General features: G+C 43.8%; 1 protein-coding gene and 1 long non-coding RNA gene across 3 annotated transcripts in view; one reads left to right on the forward strand and one right to left on the reverse strand.

The window, feature by feature from the left end:
- The window catches only part of ptch1 (patched 1), a 57,110-nt gene that overhangs the window by 26,786 nt on the left and 5,765 nt on the right, over positions 1–24,559 (reverse strand). For both annotated transcript variants that reach the window (XM_030060508.1, XM_030060507.1), the window contains exons 3-11: positions 11,320–11,509; positions 11,157–11,226; positions 10,873–10,964; positions 7,919–8,117; positions 6,870–6,991; positions 4,819–4,966; positions 3,414–3,545; positions 2,448–2,603; positions 1,024–1,122 (exon numbers count right to left, since the gene is read on the reverse strand). In XM_030060508.1, the coding sequence (XP_029916368.1) occupies positions 1,024–1,122; positions 2,448–2,603; positions 3,414–3,545; positions 4,819–4,966; positions 6,870–6,991; positions 7,919–8,117; positions 10,873–10,964; positions 11,157–11,226; positions 11,320–11,509 (1,208 nt within the window). The remainder of the gene's footprint in view (positions 1–1,023; positions 1,123–2,447; positions 2,604–3,413; positions 3,546–4,818; positions 4,967–6,869; positions 6,992–7,918; positions 8,118–10,872; positions 10,965–11,156; positions 11,227–11,319; positions 11,510–24,559) is intronic.
- Positions 7,524–23,322, forward strand: LOC115365478 (uncharacterized). Its single transcript, XR_003928766.1, has 3 exons — positions 7,524–7,591; positions 7,714–7,718; positions 23,311–23,322. It is a non-coding gene; the product is annotated as an uncharacterized LOC115365478 (long non-coding RNA).

Genomic DNA, 24,559 nt, shown 5'->3' on the forward strand with positions numbered 1-24,559 from the left:
ACACAGACACACACACACACACACACACATACACACACACAAATACACACGGGTTGATGCATGGCTGCACACACAGAAAATAACATAAACTTAGGTCTTTAACAGGTTTTGTGTTGGTCTGGGTTTTTTTTCTTCTCATTCTTGTGGAGTGTCAGGAAGGCAGACATATCTTTAATGACATATATCATAGGCTGGACTCAAACTCATAAACACACTGCAGTGTATAAGGCAGAGTACAAGATATGTGCCTTCGCCTTCACATCAAAAAAGCAACCCCCATTGTTCAAGTTCAAGCCTTTAACCCAGAAAACTTTCCATACTATCAACTGCTGTCTTAAACGTCCATTCACTGTGCAGAGGGAAAAGACTTTGTTTCTTTTATTAGAATAACATTATATACATCCTAAAATGATTTTTGGACCACACCTGAGCATGCATTTACAGCAATACTTGAATATGCGCATCATGCGTATGCAGATGTATAGATGCTGTGCAGTCTTCAGTCTTGCATTTTAGTCAATAGCTACCCTTTATTGTAAGAAACTGCATGGCTGCATCATCCTTATTTAGCAGCTTTAATTCAGCAGCTACATAAGTCATGATATTTTCAAACTCTAAAATTATCTGAACAGTGTTTTAGCAAAACTGAGTCCATAAATACAAGTACTTTGATCAAAAAGTGTAATAAAATGTCATTGAGGGTCATTATAAAATGCTGCAATGATAAAGATTCAATTAATTATCTAGACAGATTGATTTGAAATACAGAATTAGCCACAGAAGTTTACTCAAATTTTCTGATGGAAGTTTTTGGAATGAAAGTCTGTCAATATGGAGCATTGCTTTGATGAGCGAGCTGAGTGTGTGGCACAGGGGATGTTTGATGCTACATCACAGGCACAGACAGGCATTCACACATTCCTCTATAGAGCAGATAAGAGGCCAGCAGGGTTGAGATGGGGTGAGGGAGAAATATGTAAGTGTGTGTGGGGTTTTGTGGGTAAGTGTGGATGTTTGCCTCACCTCAAACGGGATCCTCTTGTTCTGTCCCGTCTCACTGAAGGCATGTGCGAGGAGGAAGACATCATCTACACCAACACCCAGAGCCAAAAAGGGTAGCACCTGTGATATACACACCATTTCACACACAAACACTTCATAAGCCATGATTCATGAGCAACGAGTCATGAGTAACACGCCTTAGGTGTGTCAGTAGGCCTGTCACTGATTTGTAGGTTTGTACCCAGCTCATAATTTTCTCAATCAGATTCAGCCGTTCAATACGATAATGCAACAGTTCAATGGTTTATCAGTTTATCTATTGTTTAATTCATGCTCGTAATGACAATCATAAAATGCACTGACAGACCACAAAAAATAATAATCAAAGCAATCATAATCAATCATAATCAACTGCAACAGAGTCATAAAAATACATATAAGCTTTTAAAATCTGTCAAATTTATTAAGACTGCTGCATAGAGACATTGATTGTCAGCCAATTTGAATTACAAGCGGCATAATTTCTTTGTTTTTTCAACATTAGAGGAAGAAAACAAAAAAGAAAATCATTGGAGAAAAAAAAGAAAAGGAATATTATTATGAAAATTCAACAGCTTAGGCCTAAACAAGCCTAAATTCACAGTCCTTTCATGGTATATCAAGGGTATTTTCAGCAACACCGACACTACTGAATGCCTGTAGAAAATAATAAAGGAACACCATAGATGGCAGTGTGTCTGTGTGCTTCTGTTGCTCTGACTGTGACCACGTTGCTGGTGTGTCTTGGCAGCAATGGGCTACATTTGATCTGTTTTATTGGTTGTACTTCATCCATTGCGGCTGCACGGTTAGAGATATGATAAACGATTCAAATTGTTGACTCCCAAGTGGCAGTTCTCCTGATTAGATTCTATTGTCTGGTCTTGTCAGATGCTCACAGCTTTCAACCACAGTAATCATTAATTTAAAAAAAAAAAAAAAAAAAAAAAAAAAAAATTTGAGTAATTTTAATGGCTATCTGTGTGAGTAAGTGTTCACTAAGTGGGTTGGGATGTGCTGCTCACATTGTATCTGGAGACAATTTTCTCACAACTTTGATTCTTCTGGCATCACTATTGTAATCTTGACATTTCAGCAAGTATAGTGCTAAGTCACTTCCAATATTAAGATAACATATAAGCAAGGGGTTTTCAACCCAGGATCCTAATGAGAAACATATTTTCTCTCCCTCAAACCCATTCAAACATTTTAACACTCTTGTCACATGGGGATTACCGAAAGACAAAGGCCCGTGACCCATTTTGGGTCCTGAACACAAAGAAAAGTGACTGACTGTCAGATCATCAATGAGCTGTCTGCATCATGATTCTCAAGAGGCATTTTGGTCTTGCTAACTGACCAGCTACCTTGGTGACTGGCTGCCCAATGGCATGTGTGTGAGTTACCTGCGTGGTGGCAGCGTTGAAAGAGATGCCCAGGAGAGAGCAGAGGCCGAGGCCTGCTGCCACAGACAGAGCCACCAAAAGGACGCCTGCCAGTCCCACAGCCCCCTGAGACTTGGCACAGTCCCACCGCAGCATCGTCAGACACGCATAGGCCAGCTGGACACACACACAGCAAACAAGTAATCAGTAATTTCATTAAAATTCAATAATCAGTAAAACCTATTACATGCACGATGAACATCAATCAGTACATCAGTCAACTGTGTACGTAGATTAATAAATTACTATTTTTCGAGGTTCACATATGATGTATAGCTGTATAAAATTGCTCCTTGTATGATCATTTGTACACTTGATTTTCATATGATGTTATGACATTGACATTATAGTGCACTGTGTTTGCTCCATTTAACAAACTGTTTTTTAATTGACTGCAATAAAAAAAAATTCAAATGCATCACACAACACATTATATGCTAAATCAGTTTTTCACCCGATTTAGCATATAATGTGTTGCGTACTAGTCAACCCATGTGGGATGCAGTAGGTTGTACTTTAAACTCAGAGTGCAGTGTATTATGATACAAAACGCATCATGATGCATTTATTGTGGAACATATTGTACTGAGGTCATGCCAATACCGAGCCCTGATATGAGTGATGCATACAAACTCATCGCACACATCCACAGAGCAGCAAACACTACAATAACACACACATAATTTAGTACTCAAACTAGTGAACTTATTTCCTTCCATAGACACATAAACAGTTCCTTAAGCATACTATCAAACACCAGTTACTCAGCTCCAGATATTGCAAATTACACATTCACTTAGAGGTTGGCTTCATTATGGTTAATGATAATCTAGGGATCTCCGTAGGAAAATCTCCCGAAAAAGCAATTTCAGGAGATAATTTTTATGCAAATACAAATACATGCCAAAAGGTGTGAGCGGTTCTCACCATGAGCAGGTAACCACTGGCTACACGAATGACGCTGATGTCAGAGAAGGACTTGAGGATGTCCTCCAGTGTGGTGGTGGTAAAGGACAGGACCTTCTGAGAGGAGTTGGCTGCCACACTCTGCTGCACTGCCTGGAGAGAGAGAGAGAGAGACGGAGAAAGAGAATGAGAGAGAAAGACAAGGAGAACAACCAGCATTAAAATGAAGAAATGAGATGAGAAAAATCACAGAGGAAGTGAACAAATTGAAGCCAAGTCGTGAAGTCGTAACACTGAGAGCTATGCGACCAAAGAAAACAACAGAAAATCTCATCCCTGAATAACAAAACTCCACCTCTAGTGTAGGAGTAGTATTTAATCTGTAGACAGCACCATGACCCATCCTTACTCTCTCTCTCTCTCCCTCTCAGTCTCAGGGCAGACAGATGGCTTCAACATTGAACTGTGGTTACTGCTCAGCAGGGAGCAATGCTGGCTGACACACATTAGGAAACACACACTACATCACATACACTCGCACTCACGTACATGTGTGAGACACATACCAACAGGCAAACACATGCGTGCATACATTCTTGAAGACATGCCTAATTGTGTCTAAAACACTCACACACACACACACACACACACACACACACAAACACACATGGAAAGGAACACACCCAGTATCACCATATTTGCAAATCTTGGCTTTTTCATTGATGGATGCCAGAACACTATTTCATTGATAAAAACAGTGAAGCCAAACAAATGATTACACCTTCTCTCTATCACTGAAACCTGGGCCCCAAGATGAATGGCGCACACACAAACTAAAACACACAGACACACACACGCGTACAAGCTCGCACACACACACACACGCATACAAGGTCACACCGTGTCGAGCAGAGGTTGGGGCCTCCAAAACAAAGACCAGATGATGTCACACATGAGCCACCAATGGGGCCACAGCTGGGAAAGTGATTGTGTGAACTCTTGAGTGTGTTTGTGTGTGTATGGAGGGAGAGAGAGAGAGAGAAAGAGTAAGCGAGAGAGAGGAAGAGAAAGAGATCCACTGCTGGCTTAATGTATTCCAGACATGCTTGCTCCGTTGCTCTGCCGCTCCCCTCCACTGTCCACTGAGCAGTGAGCGGGAGGCGAGCCTTTGCCTATTACCTCACACCAACAGCGGGTCTAGTGTCTATCAGGGGCCCAGGCTTTGGACGGGGCCTCCATGTCCACCTGTATCCGGCGTGTGATTTACAATGTGGTTGTGGAGGATTTAAGGTCTGAGACGAAGCCTTGCTCTCGCTCTTTGCCCCCTTTTCTCTTCAATACACACACACACTCTCCCTCTCTCTTCCTCCCTGATTCTCTCCCTCTCCTCCTCTGTATCATCTCTAAAGAGCCTTGGGCCTTTTACCTCGGAGTATCTCCTCTGCCAGGCTTCCAGTATGGCTGCAGCCTTATCTTCGTTCCAGTTGATGTGGGAAACCCCCTCGTAGTCCCGCAGGTGCTCAAACATCTGCTTGGGAGTCATCAACTGGAACATGGTCTGTAAGGCCTGGGCACTGGAGGGAGGGGTGAAGGAAGGGAGGGTGGCCAGGTGAGAGGGAGGAAAAGGGAAGTGAAGGTGTAATGGGGGAAGAGGTGGGGATGAAAAGGAGGTCAACAGGAGGTTGGACCAAAAAGGGGATGAAGAGAGGTAAAGAGAGAGAGAAATGTTATTTAAGGTAATAATCCACACATTAACCCTGCGTGATATGTCAGTATTATAACAATGTTGTGATATAGATCCATATATCGTCTGCAATTTTGAATATCATAATATGCCGATACAAAGTAAATGTCTCCTGGTTTTAAAGCTGCATTACAATAAAACAAAAGATGAAAAATGAATAATAAATACAAGATGCAACTTTCTAGACTTACACTATTCTAGTGTTTGTGTTATTTGTCTCTAGCTACTTGGAAAGATATTTTGATATTTGATTTTCTCTGTATTCTTCCCACATGCTTTAATATAAATAATATGAGTTTTGCTATTCTCTAGTCTTGATCAATATCCCTCAGAGGCAATGTAACCTGTGCACTATTCATAAAAGTCTTTTTTTTTTTATCTGCTCTTCTAAACACTGGGTTGGGTGGCAGCAAAAACAGTTTTTCTGTAATATATAGAAGAAGACCTGGGTAATTTGGATGAGCAGTGACAGCCACCACTAAAGTGAAGACTAATGACATGGAGACAATTTAAATTGTGTGAATGCCTATAAACCTCATATAATTTTTATAGTAACAAAATGGCAACTCAGTGGATGTAATAACAAGTCATCAAATTTTACAAACCAAGGAAGAAGACATTAGCTAGTCATTTTCTTTATGAATGTGATCACTGTAATATGGTGATAATCACCGTAATGGTGGCAGTTAGCAAACAAGATGTAGACATTGAACTCCAGGATGCCAACATTAACAACCCAATGGTCAGAGGGGCTAAATCTCACACACAGAAACACACAGACACGGAAAAACATGCACGCACACACACACACACACACACACACACACACACACACACACACAGAGAGAGAGAGAGAGAGAGAGAGAGTCACGCACAAACACCCTAATGACCCAACCTTGCCAGGAAAAAACACAACCACAAAACAAACAACGCACCCCACTGTACTCTGTGACCAGTATGTGTGTGTTTGTGTGAGTGTGTGTGGGTTTCTGTGTGTGTGTGTGTGTGTGTGTGTGTGTGTGTGTGTGTGTGTGTGTGTGTGCGTGCGTGTGGCATTCTGTGTGTGTGTGTGGGTTTCTGTGTGTGCATGTGTATGTGTGCATAAGAATGCACCATCCAGACTGTCCTTTAATAAGTGGTCCATTAGCAATGCTTCTACATAACTTGTATAGTTTTCTCCTATAAGGGCAAACTTCTTACTTTTCATTCCTGTCTGCATGTGGATATTGTATGATATGCTTATATAAAACAATGCATGATGTATGATTATGTGCACAGTGCTTATAAAACTGTGTGCATCACAGGAGTCCATAGGTACACCACAAATAAATCTATATGCTTTGACCTACACACTGGCATGAAGTGTATACACCTCACATAGCTGTATATTTGGATAAACGAGCCAAGCAATAGATCACTGTGCACGACTGTATGTGTGTGTGTGTATGTGTGTGTGTGTGTGTGTGTGTGTAGAAGTGGGTATGTAGTGTCCAAGCAGAGCAGCCAGAGCTGAGCAGGAACAGCTGGAGCTCTAAGATTTCACTGGAATCTGCTAATGACTGCAAGATTTACAGCACAGAGTGCACACGCATGCATGCACACGCCGTTTTCGGTGAGCATAAAAGAACAAAAAAACACACACTCTGCCTAGAATAAGCGCTGCGGTGATCACAGCAGTGTTTATGAGCGTGAGTGTGAGTGTGTGTGTATGTGCAAGTGTGAGTGTGTGTTACCTGAGCAGGGGTCCACTGCCATTCTTGGTGGTCCCTCCTACGATCAGTTCCTCCTGCCAGTGCATGTACTTCCTGGACAGACCATGGCAGCCGCCGCTCAGGGCCCGTGCCACGTCGAATGGCTGGCACAACAGCAATGAAAGCAACGGGGGAAAATAAATGTCAGCAGCTCAGCTCAAGCAAAAGATTTTCTTCATGTTTTACCAAAAAATATGATGTGGACTGAATTATAAGTGCGATGGTTGAGAGTGCTGCAATCGTGTGTGTGTACAGTAGGACTGGAAAGGTTATCAGAGAGTTAGTTGCTGTTTCAAATGTTAATTACCACCAAAAACATTTTTGATTTGTGTGGTTTTAAAGTTTTTTTGAAGTACACAATGTCTAGCATCAACCAATCAAGTATTCTTCACAACACTATTGTAATGCTCTTATATGCACAAGGCATATTTGATTGGTTTAAATATGGCTGTGTTTTTTTAATCTGGTGTTTTCTCTCACCCGCCATGTGCATTAAGTGCACATCTCGCAATGCAAAGGCACTTATCATCCATACCGCCTTTGATATGCTTGTGATCTGTATTTCATATGTTAATAATATGGCATTAGCTGTGTTATTATTTTAATGCAAACAGTTCATACAGAATGGGCTCGTACAGAGTAAAATTCAAGCCCTTTTCAAGCACTTTTAAGGTACCTAAACCGAAATTTCCAGTCTCTCAAGGGTTCAATCATCACCAGATTATGTTGAAAATAAAGCATTTTTCAAGGAGTGTATTTGAATTCAAGCATGTTTCTAACCTTGAAAACAGAACAGCTAAAATTAGGCAATTTCCAAACTTTGAAGACTTTGTACGAACACAGCCATTTTCAGTACAAAGTGTAGTGAGATGACTTCAATGTGCATTAGTAATTTTGCAGCATTTTCAGCACATTTTAACAATACTGCAATAAAACCAAAAACTGTGCAAAATTTGGTCAGGTGTACAGGTATTTAGAGCCCTGTGCAGGTGGCTTTGTCTGTGCCGCTGAATACGTAGGTGTGTGCGTACCTTGGTGGCGTTCTTGTTGGGTGCGGTGAGGGGGCAGTCGGGGTCGGCAGGGTTTAGACACGGTCTATCCATGTAGCCGTGTCCGACGTCTGCCTTCTCCAGCATGTCCTCAAAGCTGTCCACCTGGAAGTTCCCGGCTTTCAGCTCCTCCAGGAACTCCTTGGGGTCAAAGTTGGTCCACTGTAGAGGCGGCTTACCTCTGCGAAGGTAAAGATCAGGAGTGCACTATTTAACCACAACTCTGTGTTCCTGCTCATGTGTAAAGTTTTTGTATTTTGGGAGCAGACACATCTGACGCTCAGGCACCAAAGTGATTCGGACTTTGTGTTTAATCTGTGTCGTACTTTTGTTGGTATAGTGGTGAACTATGTATTTACAATCTGGAAAGTTTTTTTTTCTTTGACTGTTGTCTGCAGAAAATCTTTAAATTAGGGTGCAGTGTGCATCAGGAGATAGAGTGGTTGTCTGGAGGGTTCCTGGTTTGATCGCCAGCTCCTCCAGACAGCATGTCAAAGTGTCCTTGAGCAAGACACTGAACCCCTAACTGCTCCTGATGGGCAGCTTGGCACCTTGCATGATAGCCTCTGCCATCAGTGTGTGAAAATGTGTGTGAATGGGTGAATGTGAGGCAGACATTGTAAAGCCCTTTGAGTGGTCGGTAGACTTGAAAAGCATGGTAGAAATGAGTTGGATACTGTAGAGATGAATACTGCATACAAATCTTGCAAAAAGACACAGACTTCTTGAAAAGAAGTTGCAACAACCCAAACATATAGAAACCTGATAGAAGGAGGGTGAAAGAAAGCATTATCATATATTTCCCCTTTAGAAAATAATACATAAATTCTCCCACTCATAAAAAATGTGTAGTTATGAGAGTACACCACTGACCAGTGAATTAATAAGATGTTATTAGAATTGAGTGGTATGGTTATTTTGTGTATTTCTTTTGTTTTACTCCTTTTTTGTTTATTCTGTATACTGTATAGGGCTGTATAGTTTTATTTAATTTTGTACTTTAGTGTGCTTTTTCTAAACCGTGACTGCTGTTTAATTGCCATCACAAATGAGGAAAAAAATGCAAAGGCAGAAAAGCATCTAAGACACAATGTGTCTATTAGTTTGCATTGCATTTGTCAGATGTTTGGGTCCAATTACCTCCACAGTGTGCCCCTCACTCACAGGTTTGATTGCCGCCCAAATTTCTATGAGGTATACCGAGTCTAATACTGAGTGAGGCCAGAAAGAATCTTTGTCTTGCTCAGTGTTAGAAAACAATAAATGGAGACCTATTCCCATCGTGCAATGGCAGAGAGTTGAATTCCTGCTCCAAACCGGTCCTTGTCTCTCTACAGTCTCTATGCCTCACACATTCCAACCTCTCTCTTTCTCTGAATCTCTCTCTCTCTGTGGTTCAGACTACATTGTATGTGCTTAACCAGGCTTGGGTCATTATTCCCAGCCTCCCAACCAGAACATAGTAAAAACCTTATTTACCATCTGAGACCAAGGGGCAACACACACACACACACACACACACATACAGCAATGACAACAGCGCACACTGATGCACAGACATTCACACTGATAGCAAACACACACGGATGTGCACGTACACACACATGTAGAGGTAAAGGTCTGCTGAGTATTACTGTAGCAGCAGGCCATTAGCAACAGAAGGGCCAGACAATGGTGTGAGGCCCAGGGCTGGAGAGAAACTATCGCCAGCGATACGCATGCCAGCAACCACTACAATAGAGCCTTCAGAGGGGACGAGTTCAGGACACACACACACACACACCCACACACACACCCCCACACACACACACACACATACACATAGACACACTTGTTCCTCTGTGGTGTCTGTTTGGTTTGGTTGAGTATGTTTGGCAGTCTCTGCTAAAGAGGTAAAAACAAGATCCAGAGATCTCTTCTCTCTCTGTTTCTCTCTCTGTTTCTCTCTCTCTCTCTCTCTCTTTCTCTCCAACAGTCTGAACATACACACAGACACCATGCGGTACCTCCATATCCGACCATCATGAGCTCAGCATTCCACCTCTTCCATTGTCCCAAAACATCATTTAATCAGTTTGCCAGTTGACCTCATAGCGAGAGAAACCCTACATGTGCCCAATTATAATAAAGACAGCATTTCATCATTTGTCCACTTGAATGCTTGAGCGAAACTGGTGATCTAATGATATGATGTGTTGGCCAGCGGTGTCAGTGCCCAGAATTCATCGGGAGAATCCATCTATCTCGGGGTGGTCAGAGGCCTGCTCGCCAGGTGGACATTTTTAAGTGTCTATAGGGGACATTAAATGACTACATTCAGATAGACTCAAAGATATATCACTGCAGCATATTTAACTGACATTACTGGCAATCACACAATAGCCACATTTTCCTTTCCTCCTTGCAATGCTCGCTAACCAGCAAATATAACACTAACTTTAGTCATTTGCATTAGAAAGATGAATAATGTGACAATGGCTACGACATTTTCAGTTAAATTAACTTGAAAACACTGTTTTATCACTCCCAATGAGAATTTTTTTTTTCTTTCGTTGATATTTTCATAACTCCACTTTGCAGCTTTGTGGTTTTAAAGTGTCTGCGCTAGTCATTCAACTGTGCGCTTGTTTAATGTGGCCCTTCTTCCCGGTTGGGTGGAGCTTTCTGCTTCTAAGCACTGCAATTATCACGAAGGTCCGAACACTGCCCAGCCAGCACACTTTGGTGTAAAAACCAAATCAAACCGGTTGTTTGAGCTCCCAAAATGTGGCACAACCACCAGTACTTCTCTTTGTTTGCTTTTTCAGAGACTGAAGGGAAAAAAGTTGAAAAAGAATATGCATTTCGTCATGAAATTCATGATGAGGGCCATTCTGGTGTGATGCAGCCCAGTGAGATGTCAGATGTTGGTATGATATTACCACAGCTGCACTTACGGTAGATAGACCATTCCAGACTGAAGCTTGGCTCCCTCCCAGAAACAGTCCAATGGGGTGATGATGAGGCAGGGATGTAGTTTCTCTATGATCTAAGTGGGCAGGCACACACACACACACACACACACACACACACAGAGAGAGAGAGAGAGAGAACAGAATTAACAACTAAGTCTTTGAAAGCCAAAAATGACTTAATTTGTTTGTGATATTTAATCGGGACCTAGTAGAGGTCCACATAAAAACAACTTTACAATGTCAATCTGAAGCTTCTTTGATCTTACCTGATTCATTAAATGGGTTTCTGTGACTAGCTCTCCTGATTTGTAGCATAAGTGTTCTAATTTCCAATGTCTGAAAAATGGAGTGAAACAGATTATCAGTTGTATTCAATGTGTTTTACACCAAAGTCATGCATTGCAGAGAGACATGGCAAACTCTGGTTACCTGTTATAAAGGTAAACATGAACTCTGCTGGCTCGGATGGCTGATTCCAGGTGCTGTCGTAGCGCCTCCACTGTCAGAACGTTGGCTCCCTCCTCCCGCGGCGTCTGGATCATCAGCTGAGGGTTAAACATGGCCTCCTCGCCCATCTTCTGCCGCGTGTACTTCAGCTCCTGATTCACGCGCCCACCGACTGGACAGAGATGAACACACATGTTAAACCGGTGCAGTCGAACGCAAAAACATATCCTATTATATATATGTTTGTATTCAGCTGATTTAATCATTATTTAGTTCAAGTCGGTATGAGCTGACACTGGAACGATGGCTCAATCAGTTCACTGTGTTCCTTCTCAACAACAACAGAAGCTGGGAAAGGCAGGACACTTTCTGACAGCCCCCCCGCCCCCTCACTCACGCACATAAGCAAAATCATGTGCTACAACATCCTTGACCTAAGGAATAATCCTCTATTTTTTCCTGCAAAGTAAACCCAAAGACGTCTCAGCCTGGCCAAGACATTATCAGACTCCTATCTTAAACAAAAGAGCTTTGCTTATAATGAGATTGTACCGGTACACTGCCAAACATCCTAACTCCTTTTGATCTAGGAGAGCAACATCATTCGAACAAATCCACATTTCAAAAAGACTGTTTAATGTTTCCACTCAAATTTGCTGACAAGTCAGCAGTGCCAGACCACATTTAGTGCATACGTGTGTTTGTGTGGGACTCTATGTGTGTGTGTGAGAGAGAGAGAGAGGGAGAGAGAGAGAGAGAGAGAGGCTCTCTTCCAGGCTTTGCTCCCAGTATCGTGGGGGGACTAAGCCCTGTGCGTGCGCTCTGAGCTCTCAGCTAGCCCAGCTACAAAAGCAGCCTTTCAGGCCCTTTAGCTGCCCTGCTCCACCCCAGCATAGCCAAGGCAACTCTGGCAAATACTCTCTCACAGACACACACACACACACGCACACACACATACACTGGAACAAAGGCAGGCAAACGCACACATGGTTGCACACACACACACACACACACACACACACACACACATTCCCACACTTGCATCAGTCAGCTACCAGGTTGATTCAGCCTGTCTTTGTGTTATTAACGTTCTCTGTTACTTTAAAGGAATATTTTTGTGAATATTGTGTTGTTAGCTGAGTGCTATGAAGGAAAATGGGAGGAAAAATTGTCTTGATGGCTTGGGAAGAAATTGGTACCGTTGGCTATGCTACCAAATTTAATAAAATACACTCATAAAAGTGCTTGTTTTCAAAACATAAGATTGTTTTACACTGATCAATATGGACTGAGGGTTGCGTGTGTGTGTGTGTGTGTGTGTGTGTGTATGCACACTTTCTGTGTGTGCATCTGTCTTTTTGTATCCTTCAACTCTGTGTATCTGTGTCTGATTTACTAGCACAAGATTTCAGGCTTTCCATCATCAGTAAGTGAATGTTCAATGAAAACTCAGACAACGTATAGCGCTCTGTCTTTTTTCACCCGCTCACACACACCCATGCAGGCACGCACACACGCTAATATGAAAAATGCCCTGCGAGAGAGCCGACTGTGTGAAAAATCTGTAACATTTTATTATGCCTTAATCCAATTTAACAATTCCGCTGGATTCATGCAACAACAGGCATAGGTTGAATATTTTCAGCCCATTGTAATGGCATTAAAGTTGAACATAAGCATGCCTATTCTGCTGGGCTGGACCACCCAGTCAGGCCAATGGAACAGGGAGGGAGGGGGCCGTGTCTCGGGGCATTAGGAAAACACACTTGATTTCTTTTTTTCTGGACCCAAACAGCATTCCCATCTGATCCCGTCTGAAGGCATGTTTATAATACTCATCATTAATAGCAGGCCCAGGCTAACCGGAGCGACATGCTTTCCACTGCTAAGGCAAGCTAGACAGCTACAGTGCACCAACCCCAACCCCCCTTCTTCAAAAGAGCACGCATGGAACTGATTTAGACCCTACACACACTGACAGTGCACTAACAAGTCGACTTGTCTAGTACACTCACCGCTCAAAGGCACGGCTAGCCAAAAGGCTTTCTGAAAGTATGCTGACAAGAGCGAGAACCGGGAATACGGAGATAATAGAGACTGGCGTGTCCGATGTCAGTTCGCTTCTAAGTGTGGCCGAAGATGAGAAAAGATGATTGAAGAAAGATGGGAGGGACATGCTTAGAAAGACTTCTCTCTCTCTCTCTCTCTCTTGCGCTTTCTGTCCTGAACACATTCCAAAATCTGGACTGCCACCCAAAGACCTTGAGTTTACAGCAAGCAGTGAGGAATGGGACAAGTCAAAGGAATGCACTCTCTCCCTTTCTCCCTCCCGCTCTACAGGAAACAGCACATTACGGCCTCAGGCTTGGAGAATTCCACACTTCACGAGGTTACAGCGTTTTGGGGTCAACACTCGCACAGCCTCAGGGTGAAATTAACACCCCAGCTGGACCAAGAAAATGTGTGTGCGTGTGTGTGTGAGAGCGCGTGTGTGTGTGTGTCTGAGCATGTGAGTGTGTGTGCATTTGCGTCCGTGCAAGCATGTGCATGTGAGTGTGTACACACAGCTGTGTTTCTTCAATGACACATATTCCCATATTCCTTCTCCTAAGAAAACCGGTTGACCCCGGCATATGTTGATATCTCAAAGGTGTCCCGCTCCGGGCCTCAGCAGCCACGGCCTAAAACAAAGTGCCATTGACTTTTGAATACTTCCCATTCCATTCCATCCCTTGCCGTCTTCGTTCTCTTCCTTATTCTATCAGTTCTTCATCCCTCTTTTCTCCCTCTTGCCTACACCACCTATCCCCAATTGTCGTTTACGCACACGTGGTGTTCATGTGTACGGCCACTTGTCTGTAATACTATCCGCTGCTGGAACAGTTTACGGTTTGTAAAGAGCCAACAGCTTTTCAGGAAAGCATTTTTCAAAATATTCTCCCACAAAACATAAGCAAATTAGTGTCTCTGTCCATGTGGGAAGACGAGGGAGGGAGAGTTAGGAAAGAAAGAGAAAGAAGTGTAGAGAAGAGAAGAGAAGAGAAGAGGCAGGCCTATATGTGTCACTGTATTGCAGCTTTCATAGAGGGTATTCAGTTTGTTGCATAACATTAACCCCTGGTCCCCCCTATTCTCAATGTGGGGGGACACGGGGGGAGACGGAGGGAGAGAAAGTAGGTTTCTAAGGAACTGACATCACCCCTCCCCCCTTCTCTGTTCTGAACTCCGAGCCCCCCCTTCATACCCTCTAAATTTTCTCTCTCTCGGCTCTATTCAGTGCAAGCCTGTGATTGGCCAGATCATGATGGCAATCAGCCCAGCCCCTCTGTCAAAGCCAATCCCCCATCCTAACCCCCCTCACACCTCTCTCTCTCCCCCTTTCTCTCTCTTCCATGCCGCAACACCCCCCCAGCACACACATCTCTTACTCCTGACAACAGAAGCATCCCTCCCTTACTCTCAAGTGGAACCGCAGTGGCAAACAACTTGGTTTCATCACCTCTGGTGTAGCTCGGACGTGACGAACACATAGACGTTTGCAACACACTTTGTTGAGACTAGGGCTGAACGATATGACATGATTCACAATTTGGGAAGGAAAAATCATTTTTATATAATAATTATCGTTTTCAGTGATAACAAAAATCTATCAAAATGTGTGAATTGTGTGATATTTGTTGGGTTTCTTACATCTGGAGGGATGATTTGTAAACTTTGGCATCTCTGTGGAATCAAAATACTTTTAAAATGTCATTTATAATTTGTCATTTGTTTCACCTTTATCAAAAAAAAAAAAAAACAGAAAAAAGAAAAACAAAAAAAATAACAACTGCAGTTCCTGTGATTTAGATATTGCCAAGGGAGCAGAGGAGTGTTATATGATAGTACCACATGTGTTTGTGCATGTACAGTATGCATGCATGTGTATAGGATTGCATGCAAGTACATGTCTATATACATCTGCATGCATATGAATATACACGTTGTGTGTGTGTGTGTGTGTGTGTGTGTGTGTGTGTGTGTGTGTGTGAGTGCGGGTATGTGTGTCTGTGTGTGTGTGTGTGTGTGTGTGTGTGCGCAGAGAGAGGATTAGCTGGATTAGGCCCCCTCTCAGCAGGGACCCCCTGTGGTGAGGAGGAAGCCCCCAAAACCAGGTCATCTCTCTGCCACCAAAGTTCCAGCGACCTCCCATACCCTGAGCCCCCGATACTATACCACCAGGAGAGAGAGAGCGTTCCACATTCAAAACATACACATGAGGACATAATCAGAACAGCCCTGCACCAAAACAAAAAAAAAAAAAAAAGAAAAAAAGAAATCATGAAAATGCAAGTGGATGCATCTTCCACGTAGCCAAAGCCATTTCTAAAAAAAAAAAAAAAAAAAGTCTCTTTCACAAAATACACAGTCACATGTGAAAATACACATATGAATTCAAAGCACATGTGCTTCTTGGACACATGTTGGTCTTGCATGTGAATTTAATTTTTCACACGTTAAACAAACGTTGTCACATATTACAGAAAAGGACGACACGCTGATAAAGAAAAACACTTTTAACCTGTACATCGAAAGTCTCATATCTGAAGTTCAGGCTGTCATGTGACGTGACAAAATTGTTTACACGCAAAAACCGACATGAGTCTAAAATGTACATGTGCTTTGAATTTACGTGTATTTTCCCATGTGATTTTTCTTTTGGAAGGGCTGAAATTCCAGGGATAAAAAGACTCACATCCCTGTGTATACAGTAAGCCGAGGCAGACACAGTGCTTCATATTAAAAATCAGCAATTCGGTAAACCTGGAGACGCAGCTGCTTATGCTGCAAGCGGTGGAGGCATGTTTGACATGCAGCTATGACACAAGACATCTCCCTTGAATCGTCTTTTCTTCTTGGAAGATTCTGATGAAAACAGAGCGGGATCCAAATTACACAAGAGAACATTTAATGAGAAAAAGAAAATACACAATCAGGCAGATTTGCCTCATTATGAGTCCTGATTGCATCATTCCTTCTCATTTTCCCTTCCTCTGTCCCCCGCCAGCGCTCAGTCAGTCCGTCCAGGTATGGTTTCCCACAGTACATTGTCTAGGAAGCTCAACACCTCCTCTTTCCTCTCCTCCGTTCTCATGCTTCCTCCTTGTCTCCCTGTCAGCTGCTGCCGCCGGTCGACTGACAGCACTTTGATCTGCACAGAGAACCCACCTGTTCCCTTCTTCCACCGCCGCTGCTCTGCCTCTACCTCCATCTGCTGTCATTTCCACTTCCTCTGCTGCTGTCATCCTCCAACATTTTTATTGTCACTCAATGTATTGTGGAGATGAGTGATGTCTGTATCACTGAGAGTCATGTTATTAATTATTTATCTACAGCTGGGTAAAAATTCAGTGAAAATTCTGGTACAATTTCATGCCAAAATAACAGTTTTGACCTTGAATTTTTCCCTGACTTAATCACTTAAATTACTTTTTTTACTTGTTCATTTTTTACTTAAATTGCTGCTACTTTGCTGGAATCATTACAATATCTTTAAACTATTCTTGAGCACTGAATTGTATCACAAGCAAAGCAACAGTTGAATCCCATACCCACCTTCAGTGTCTCTACCTCCAAAAAAGCCAAAACCCCCTCACATATCAAGCCATCCACTATAAGCTTTTACCACTTTATTCATTCCTTACTCATTCCTTACTCTGCTATCAGTTTCAACATTACTTTGACCTAATCCTCACAATGTAGCCCCTGAGGAGGTCCCACAATGTCCTGCAATTTATGGCTGAAGTATGTGATTTGCTTTGGATTTTCCATCCTCCTGCTCTCGCTCATCACCATGAAGCCTCCAATCCCATCCTCCTCATCCTCGCCACACCAAGCTATTATTATCAGAAAACAGATAGGAGACAGGAACGCTATTTTGCTTCTAATGTCCAAAATTGCAGGGTTGTGTGCTGTGTGGATAAAAAAAGGATGCTCTGGCTGCCATGTGGAAAAAAAATGCAAAGATCCAAGACCCAAGGCCCTCTACAAAAGGATATTCTGTTTGGTTTTGGTGATGTGGATAAAATCAAATATCACAATATCTTTGACTGAATACCTCTTAATTGATATTTTGACAATACTGTAGGGAAGACTATCAGTGCTTTCATAAGATATTTATACAGAGGTGACTTAATCCCTGGTACTGTGGAACAGCTAGTACAGCTGAATAAGATCAGAAAATTGCATTAATTCAGTATAATGTAGATTTTGTAACCAAGAGAAGACAACATTTATGCCATATTATGATACCACAATATCCAGAATCCCAGATGATATTTAGTATATTATCACAATATTTATACAATACCAATATATCGTCTAACTATAATTTGACTCATCAAAAAGCATTTTTGGAGTAGAAAGTCTCTCTTTATTTGTGGTAGTATATGTAGTAAGAGTGCTAGTAAGTGTCGTAGTAGTAATAGCAGTGTTGATGGTTGCAGCAGTTAAATGTGAGCTGTGCAATGCAGGTGTGCACACATCCACAAACACTTGCTGAAAAGCTTCACTGAGAAGCAAGACCCAATCTGACCCAGAGCAACTCCTTTCAACACCCCACCCCCCTTTTCAACTTTCAAAGGGGAGAGTGAGCGACTGAAAAATTAAATTAAAAAAACAGGGAGTGATATACAGAGAGGAGAGCGAGAGAAATGGAGAGAGGGAAAGAGACAGTCAGAAATGGGGAGGGAAGAACGCTGACATGCAGCTGTAAGCATAACGTCCTCCCCCGGTTACCTCACCCTCCATCCCACCCCTTCCCAAGCACCGCGACCCCTGACATAAATGTGACACCCCAGCTGCCAACCCCCCCCCCCCCCCCCCCCCCCCCCCCCCCCCCCAACACACACACACCCCCACCAACCCTCAGCAGCCCCCAGCTCCAGCATTACCATATGTATGGGGTCCCCTCGCCCCTGATTATGCTAATCACCTGTCCGGCCCCTGCAGCCCCTAAAATGGGTGTATTTAGCAGTCGGCTGGCTCCCAATGCAGCTTCCCCTGGGCCCGAGGTGTACATTCACACACTCCTCAATGGGCAGATTCTTCCACGTTGCTGCCTTCATTCAGGTCCCACTACCCCTCCCATCCCCAGCCCCAAAAATCCTATTCAATGCCACTGGATTCACAGAGCAGTGGAAAGAGTAGTAAGGAAGAAAACGATGGGAGAAAGTCTGTGTGTGAGACTGAGTGTGTGTGCAGTGGCTGCCGTTGGACTGAAAATACCCAAGATGTCGGGCAAAATGATGTGTTAATTGATGTATGTGATCCAGAGGATTCAGGAGGTTTCATTTCTTTGGACTGTGGCTGATTCCGAATTCCTTCCTGCAGTGCCATAAATTCACCAGTGATAGTCAACTATTGTTTCAAGTAAAAAAAAAAGGACAGAAACAATAAAAATCACCCATTCGTGGTTAAAGTTGGAGGGAAAAATATTTTTAAAATACCACAACATCTTGTGGAAATTACAAAAAACTCTCATCATCTTTAGGTCTGTTTTTTTAATTGAAAAAAAAAAAAAAAGCTTGTCCTATACTTTTACATAAGACCCTCTGTCCTGTCAGTGCCTGTCGAATGCAAGCCAGGTGAGCCCACTCACCCTGCTGCATTTACCGCCCTGTGATTGGCCCAGAGCCCAGCCATAACAGACCGTGACATGAGCCTGAGCAGCCAATCTTAGCCAGCCATCTCTCTGTCATTTCCTGGAAAGATGGCCCATGATTCCAGGTATCCCAAAATCACACATTCCTAAGTGCGGACTAGAGAAGACACACAGACAGAAAAAGAGAGAGAGATGGAGAGAAATTTTGTTTCTTTTCCTAGAGCCTCACTTTTAATGAACTTTCCACATTCATAAAGATACTATCATGACACACAGACCCTGACCTTTGCACCTTTACACTCTTGATTTTTGGTTACTTTTTTGGCAATGCGGGACTTAATACTCACTCACTCACAACAAGTTTCTTAGGAGAGTGATAAATATCAAAAATGTAAAATGTATGAGAGACAGAAAGAGAATAACAGTTAGAGAGGAAGAGGGAGAGTTATACTGTTTGATTTTCAATTTTTGTTGTATTTCATTTGCTCTGTTTTGTTCTATTACTGTGCAAGTCCTTCTCATGTTTTAACCCAACAAATGAATTATGTCATGCCATTAAAATGAACTGAAGTGAACTGAGCTGAACTGAGTTGATTCAAATTGGACTGAACTGAAATGAATTTAATTCAGAGACCCTTTTGAGACATCAGTCGAGTCTACACGGAATCGCGTGGCAATCTGCTGCGTCGGGTCACAGGCATTCCCCTGTCCCAAAACTTCAACTCGCCTGGCAGGGCAGCGATGCCGCCGCAGCGAGGCTCAGAGCTTGTATCCTGACACACAGTGACTCGATCTAGACCTCCAAACCTCTAAATCATCCAAGAGGGGAAATGTTTTATATCACTGTATCATTATGTCTTGTGCATGTGTGCGAGTGTGTGTGTGTGTGTTTGTATGTGTGTGTGTGTGTGTATGGTGCTGGTGTAATTGCTGTTGTTACAAGATTCTATGACGTTGTGCCTTAGGAATTGCAATGAACTGAATTACGAAGTAATCCGTGCATACCGGGGAGGGGGGGGTTTAAAATACACATACACATTATACACACATCTGTGGCCAAAAGTTCCAATGACACACAATTTAGAGACATCTAAGTTTGCATGAAAAAGTCTCTGTGCTGCAGTCTGAAATGCATCAATCCACACCCCAATCTCTCTGCTAGTGTACCGCAGGCACTGCAGCCAAAACACAAACACACTACTGCTACTATACTCCTGCCCCCCCCCTCAACTGAGCTTCCACACCCCCACACCCCTCTCTGCTGTTTCGTACTTTCTCCGCCCCTCTGGCAGTCAGCGCTGGGAGGGAGGGAAGAGAGGAAAGGGGAAGAGGAGGGCTGCGGGGAGGGAGGGAGGGAGGCCAGACCACCCTGCTCTCATGGCAGGGCTGAGTGTTTACATTGCCGTGCCTCACTCTGTAATACATCTGGCATTCTGAGGCCACTCTCTCTCCCCGGCCAGGGAAGGGGGGATGGAGGAGCGGGAGGAGGGGGAGGGGGCTGCAAAGGGGAGGTGGCTAAGGGTAAAGAGAGAGACCTTTTTGGCAGGGAGGAAAAGAGGGGGATAGAAGTGAGAGAGAGAGAGAGAGAGAACGGGAGAGAGGCAGAGAGGGAGAGAGAGAGGGAGAGAGAAAGAAAATGAGAGAGAGAGAAAGAGAGAGAGAGGAGGAGGAGGACAAGGGGGGAGGGTAAGTCTCTCCACAGTCTCTTGTGGTCGGTCATTCACAGGGCTCTGGTTTTTGAATAAGAGCGCCCGAAAGAATGCAAAATGTAAACAGAGAGCTTGGAGGCATCTCAGGATGTCGTTTGTGAATGGGAGTGCGTTCACCTCACGAGTGCGCACATACACACACTCTCTCTCACACACACACACACGCACACGGACACACATGGAGACCTGAGCGAGCAAACGTTTAAAAGTTATTTCACATTTACTTAGCCAGGCAGAGCTAATATAAACAAAGCTGCTTTCAAATGAAGGAGCGCTAGCTTGAGAAAACAGGGCTGTAAGTCAGTGTACAGTACCAGAGGCACAATGTTTCCCCACACTAAATCCCTCACCAGCTAGCCTGCACTTTTCATCAACTCGTAAAGTTTAACACAACACGCTGGAATGTTATTCCTTCTAGAGAGGTTTAATCCTGTTTGTAGCAAACTGATAAACACAAACTTAATTGAGTCCGGTTTGGAAAATGTGTCTGCGTGTGCATGTGTACGCGTTTGTGTGTTGATGTGCATGGGTGTGTGTCCATGTGGGTGGGTGCAAGATTGCCTGAATTTGTGTATGTGTGTGTGTGTGTGTAAAAGAGAGATAGAGAGAGAGAGAAAAGGATGGCGAGAGAGACGGAGAAAGAGTGAAAGAGAAAAAGGGAGAAAGATGGATGACTGCACTGTGTATTCTGCACAAACTAGGAAAAATATTGGGTGTGGGCACATTTGTGTGTTTGATTGCTTGCGGCTGCTAAATGAAAGTGGTTGGAGATAGAGCATGAGAGATAGACTGAGAGAAAAACAGAAAGAGAGAGAGAAAGAGAATAAATAGAGAGAGAGAAAGAGAGGGAGGATAACAGAGGGATAAAGAGGGAAATATGGCAAAGGCCCATAGAAATAGCCTGCCATGCCAACCCTGCTCAACCACCTACTCAGTCACAGAACCAAAACCCAAAACCCAGAGGGGAACATGGCCTGTGTGTGTATGTGTGCATGCATGTGCGCGTGCATACATGCATCCATGCTCCCATACACATCAAAAGCTGGATAATTCAATCATGGAAACCACAATCCTCTCAGTGGAGAGGCCACATTCAGAACACTCCTCCTCCTCTTCCTCCTCCTCATCTTCGTCCACAAGAAAGGATGTCAAGGCTTCTTCCGCATGCACTTAACATTATACTGCTCTCCTCTTCACTGCCATTACCAGCACAACAACAAAACAACCACCAACTCTGTCAGCTCGGCTCTTAATCACGCTAGATAAAAAACAGACATCCAAGGGAGGGAAAGAGCTGCTTTAGAGCAAAGTTTGTTTCTATCAGAGTATTTCTGCAACTTTAGACCAGGCAGAGATAGCACACACATGCATATAACTGAGGAAAAAAAACTATCATGGGTGCTCTGCACTGTGGTGGGCTCAGGCACATACCACAATAAATATATTCAAAAATTGGAGAACATTAAATTTAAGTGGCCATTATTATTTATCAGAGATTAATTCAGGATTATATCAGATTTACTGCCCTCTGCTGGAGAATAAGAGGGAAACATAAACACACACACTCCTTGAATGAAATGAGAGATGAGACAGGAGAAAAACACATTCTCACACTCTGTTAACAACACACAAAGACAGACGAACACATGCACACACACACACACACACACACAAGCATGCACAGAACGTACAAGACACAAACAACTAATGGTGACAGCTGCTACTTCTACAGCATTTCTTCATCCCCTCCCTCCTCCCCCATCCCCTCTGCTGTGAGTCTTCACTCTGCACCCGGGCCACAGGGTGAGTATCAGGTGAGGTTTTAAATAGCGGGGCCTCTATGAGATGACCTCAGGGCCCCAGGGGTCTAGCCTGCGGCCCCTGGCCTCTACACTTATGCCCCCCAAGAAAGCGCTTCAGGACCTGGGCCTCCCCTCAGTCTGCAGCCTTGACACTACAAACCACGGCCCTATGCCCCGGTCCAGGCCATAAATCTATATCCCATAGGCTTGTTTCATCTTGAATCACTCGCACATAACTCTGCGTAGTTCAACTTGAGTCCATGTTGGACACGGAAAACAAAAGGTATCCTCTTTGCCATTATCCCAAGTGAAAGCTATAGGTTCATTTTCTCTGTCTATAGACTAACCACAGCTCTATACCCGGCCCCATTTACAGTGCAGCTCCAGCCTCTTTCTCATCCGCTTCACCCTGAGTTTCAACTTCAACCCTTGCCCAGAGCTCAGGCTTCAAAAGCCCATTTCCAATCTTTCTCCTCCCTTTACCCCCCAACTCTCTCATTCTCTTTCTTCTCATCCCTAACTCAAGGCATAGCCCCATAACCACAGCCCAACCCCAGCCACATCTCCAGCCCCTCTCAGCGCAGGGAGAGCGAGAGAGTGAGGGGCCGTCCTACAGGAAGGCCAATGTTTACGCGATACTGTTTTAATTAGAGGCAGGCGGCGCTGCTATTTTCTTTACAATTTGGCCTGTGTTTGCCTTAACCCAGAATGCCAAGGGATGGCTCCACTTTCCATTTGTGGCCGGGAGGAGCTTGAAAGGGGGCATCTTCCTCTCTTCCACATCTCTGCTCTGCGGACGTGGCTCATATCTAATCCCAAGATCATCTAGAATCATCTACATCTTGAAGCCGAAGTTGTATACAGGCGAGCGTGTGTGTATTCCAACATTGTGGGAAGCACAGCGGACAAGTGGCCACATTTGTGTGTGGGGAGAGCAAGATCGGAGCGAGATAGGAGACCACAATACTACAACTTCCTGTTTCGACTAATAATTTCCTGTGAGCGCTGTAGCTGACATAAACAGCATTCATCTGCAGCGTGGATGCACTCTGCCCCAAATACACAGCGCTATCATTTTCATGCCATCTGGGTAGGGAAAAAATACTTGCAAAAGACTTTATTATCAGGCACCAAATGTTCAGCAAAACACAATACCCCACAGATCCATAAAGGCTGACACAATCAACTCTTTGTGCAAGCATGTGTTTAGCTCCCAATTGGTCTCTGTCGCTTTGTCTAATAAACAGAACTTCCTGTGTCTGAGTGTTTATAAACAGTGCTGAGTGAGCACTGTGTGAGAAGAGACAATCCCTGCGAAAGCTGTGGCACGTGACGGGCCATAGAATAAACACAGCGGCCTGCTCTGGTACGCAGCTAATGGTGGTCTGCTGGAGACCACAGCCTCCTCAGCATGACCAAAAAGCAGGTGACGACAGACACGGGATGAGATCACCGACGTAAAAATGTAGCTCCACTCAATTCTAATGGGATTGAGAGATCTAATATGAGCTGGGTGCATTGTGTGTGTGTTTGTGTGTGTGTGTGTGTGTGTGTGTGTGCGTGTGTGTGTGTGTCTCCAGGCCACACAGCTTCCAGGCGGGGTCGTCCATGGGTCGCCTGTGGAGGGCAGTTCCAAATGAAACATAAACAGCCGCTCTGTCCTCTCCTCCTCTCCTCCTCTGCTCTCGGACGACGGGCCAGTCCCCCAGCACAGCCCAGCACAGCGTTCCACGGTCCAGGCAGAACTAATCTATCCCTCAGCTGTGCAGCCTAATCTAAACAAACAGATCTCTCCCTACCAGCATCTGGAACCCCTCACATCCCAGGACCTAGGAAACCACTGCAGCCCCGTTCTCTTTGTCGGTGTGTCAGTGCGTGTGTATGTGTGTGTAAAGGTCTCTGTGTATGAGCAGGGCTGGGCAATATGGTTGAAATCAATATCATAACATCCACGTGTATTTTCTATAACTACATACATTACTATATGAACCATGTATGCAAAACCACGTTAAATTACCAAATTAACATCCACTCTAAATGAAGATAATTTTCCTATTCCTTTTTCTAAA

The sequence above is a fragment of the Myripristis murdjan genome, chromosome 9 (assembly GCF_902150065.1).
Source record: "Myripristis murdjan chromosome 9, fMyrMur1.1, whole genome shotgun sequence".
NCBI classification, from domain to species: domain Eukaryota; kingdom Metazoa; phylum Chordata; class Actinopteri; order Holocentriformes; family Holocentridae; genus Myripristis; species Myripristis murdjan.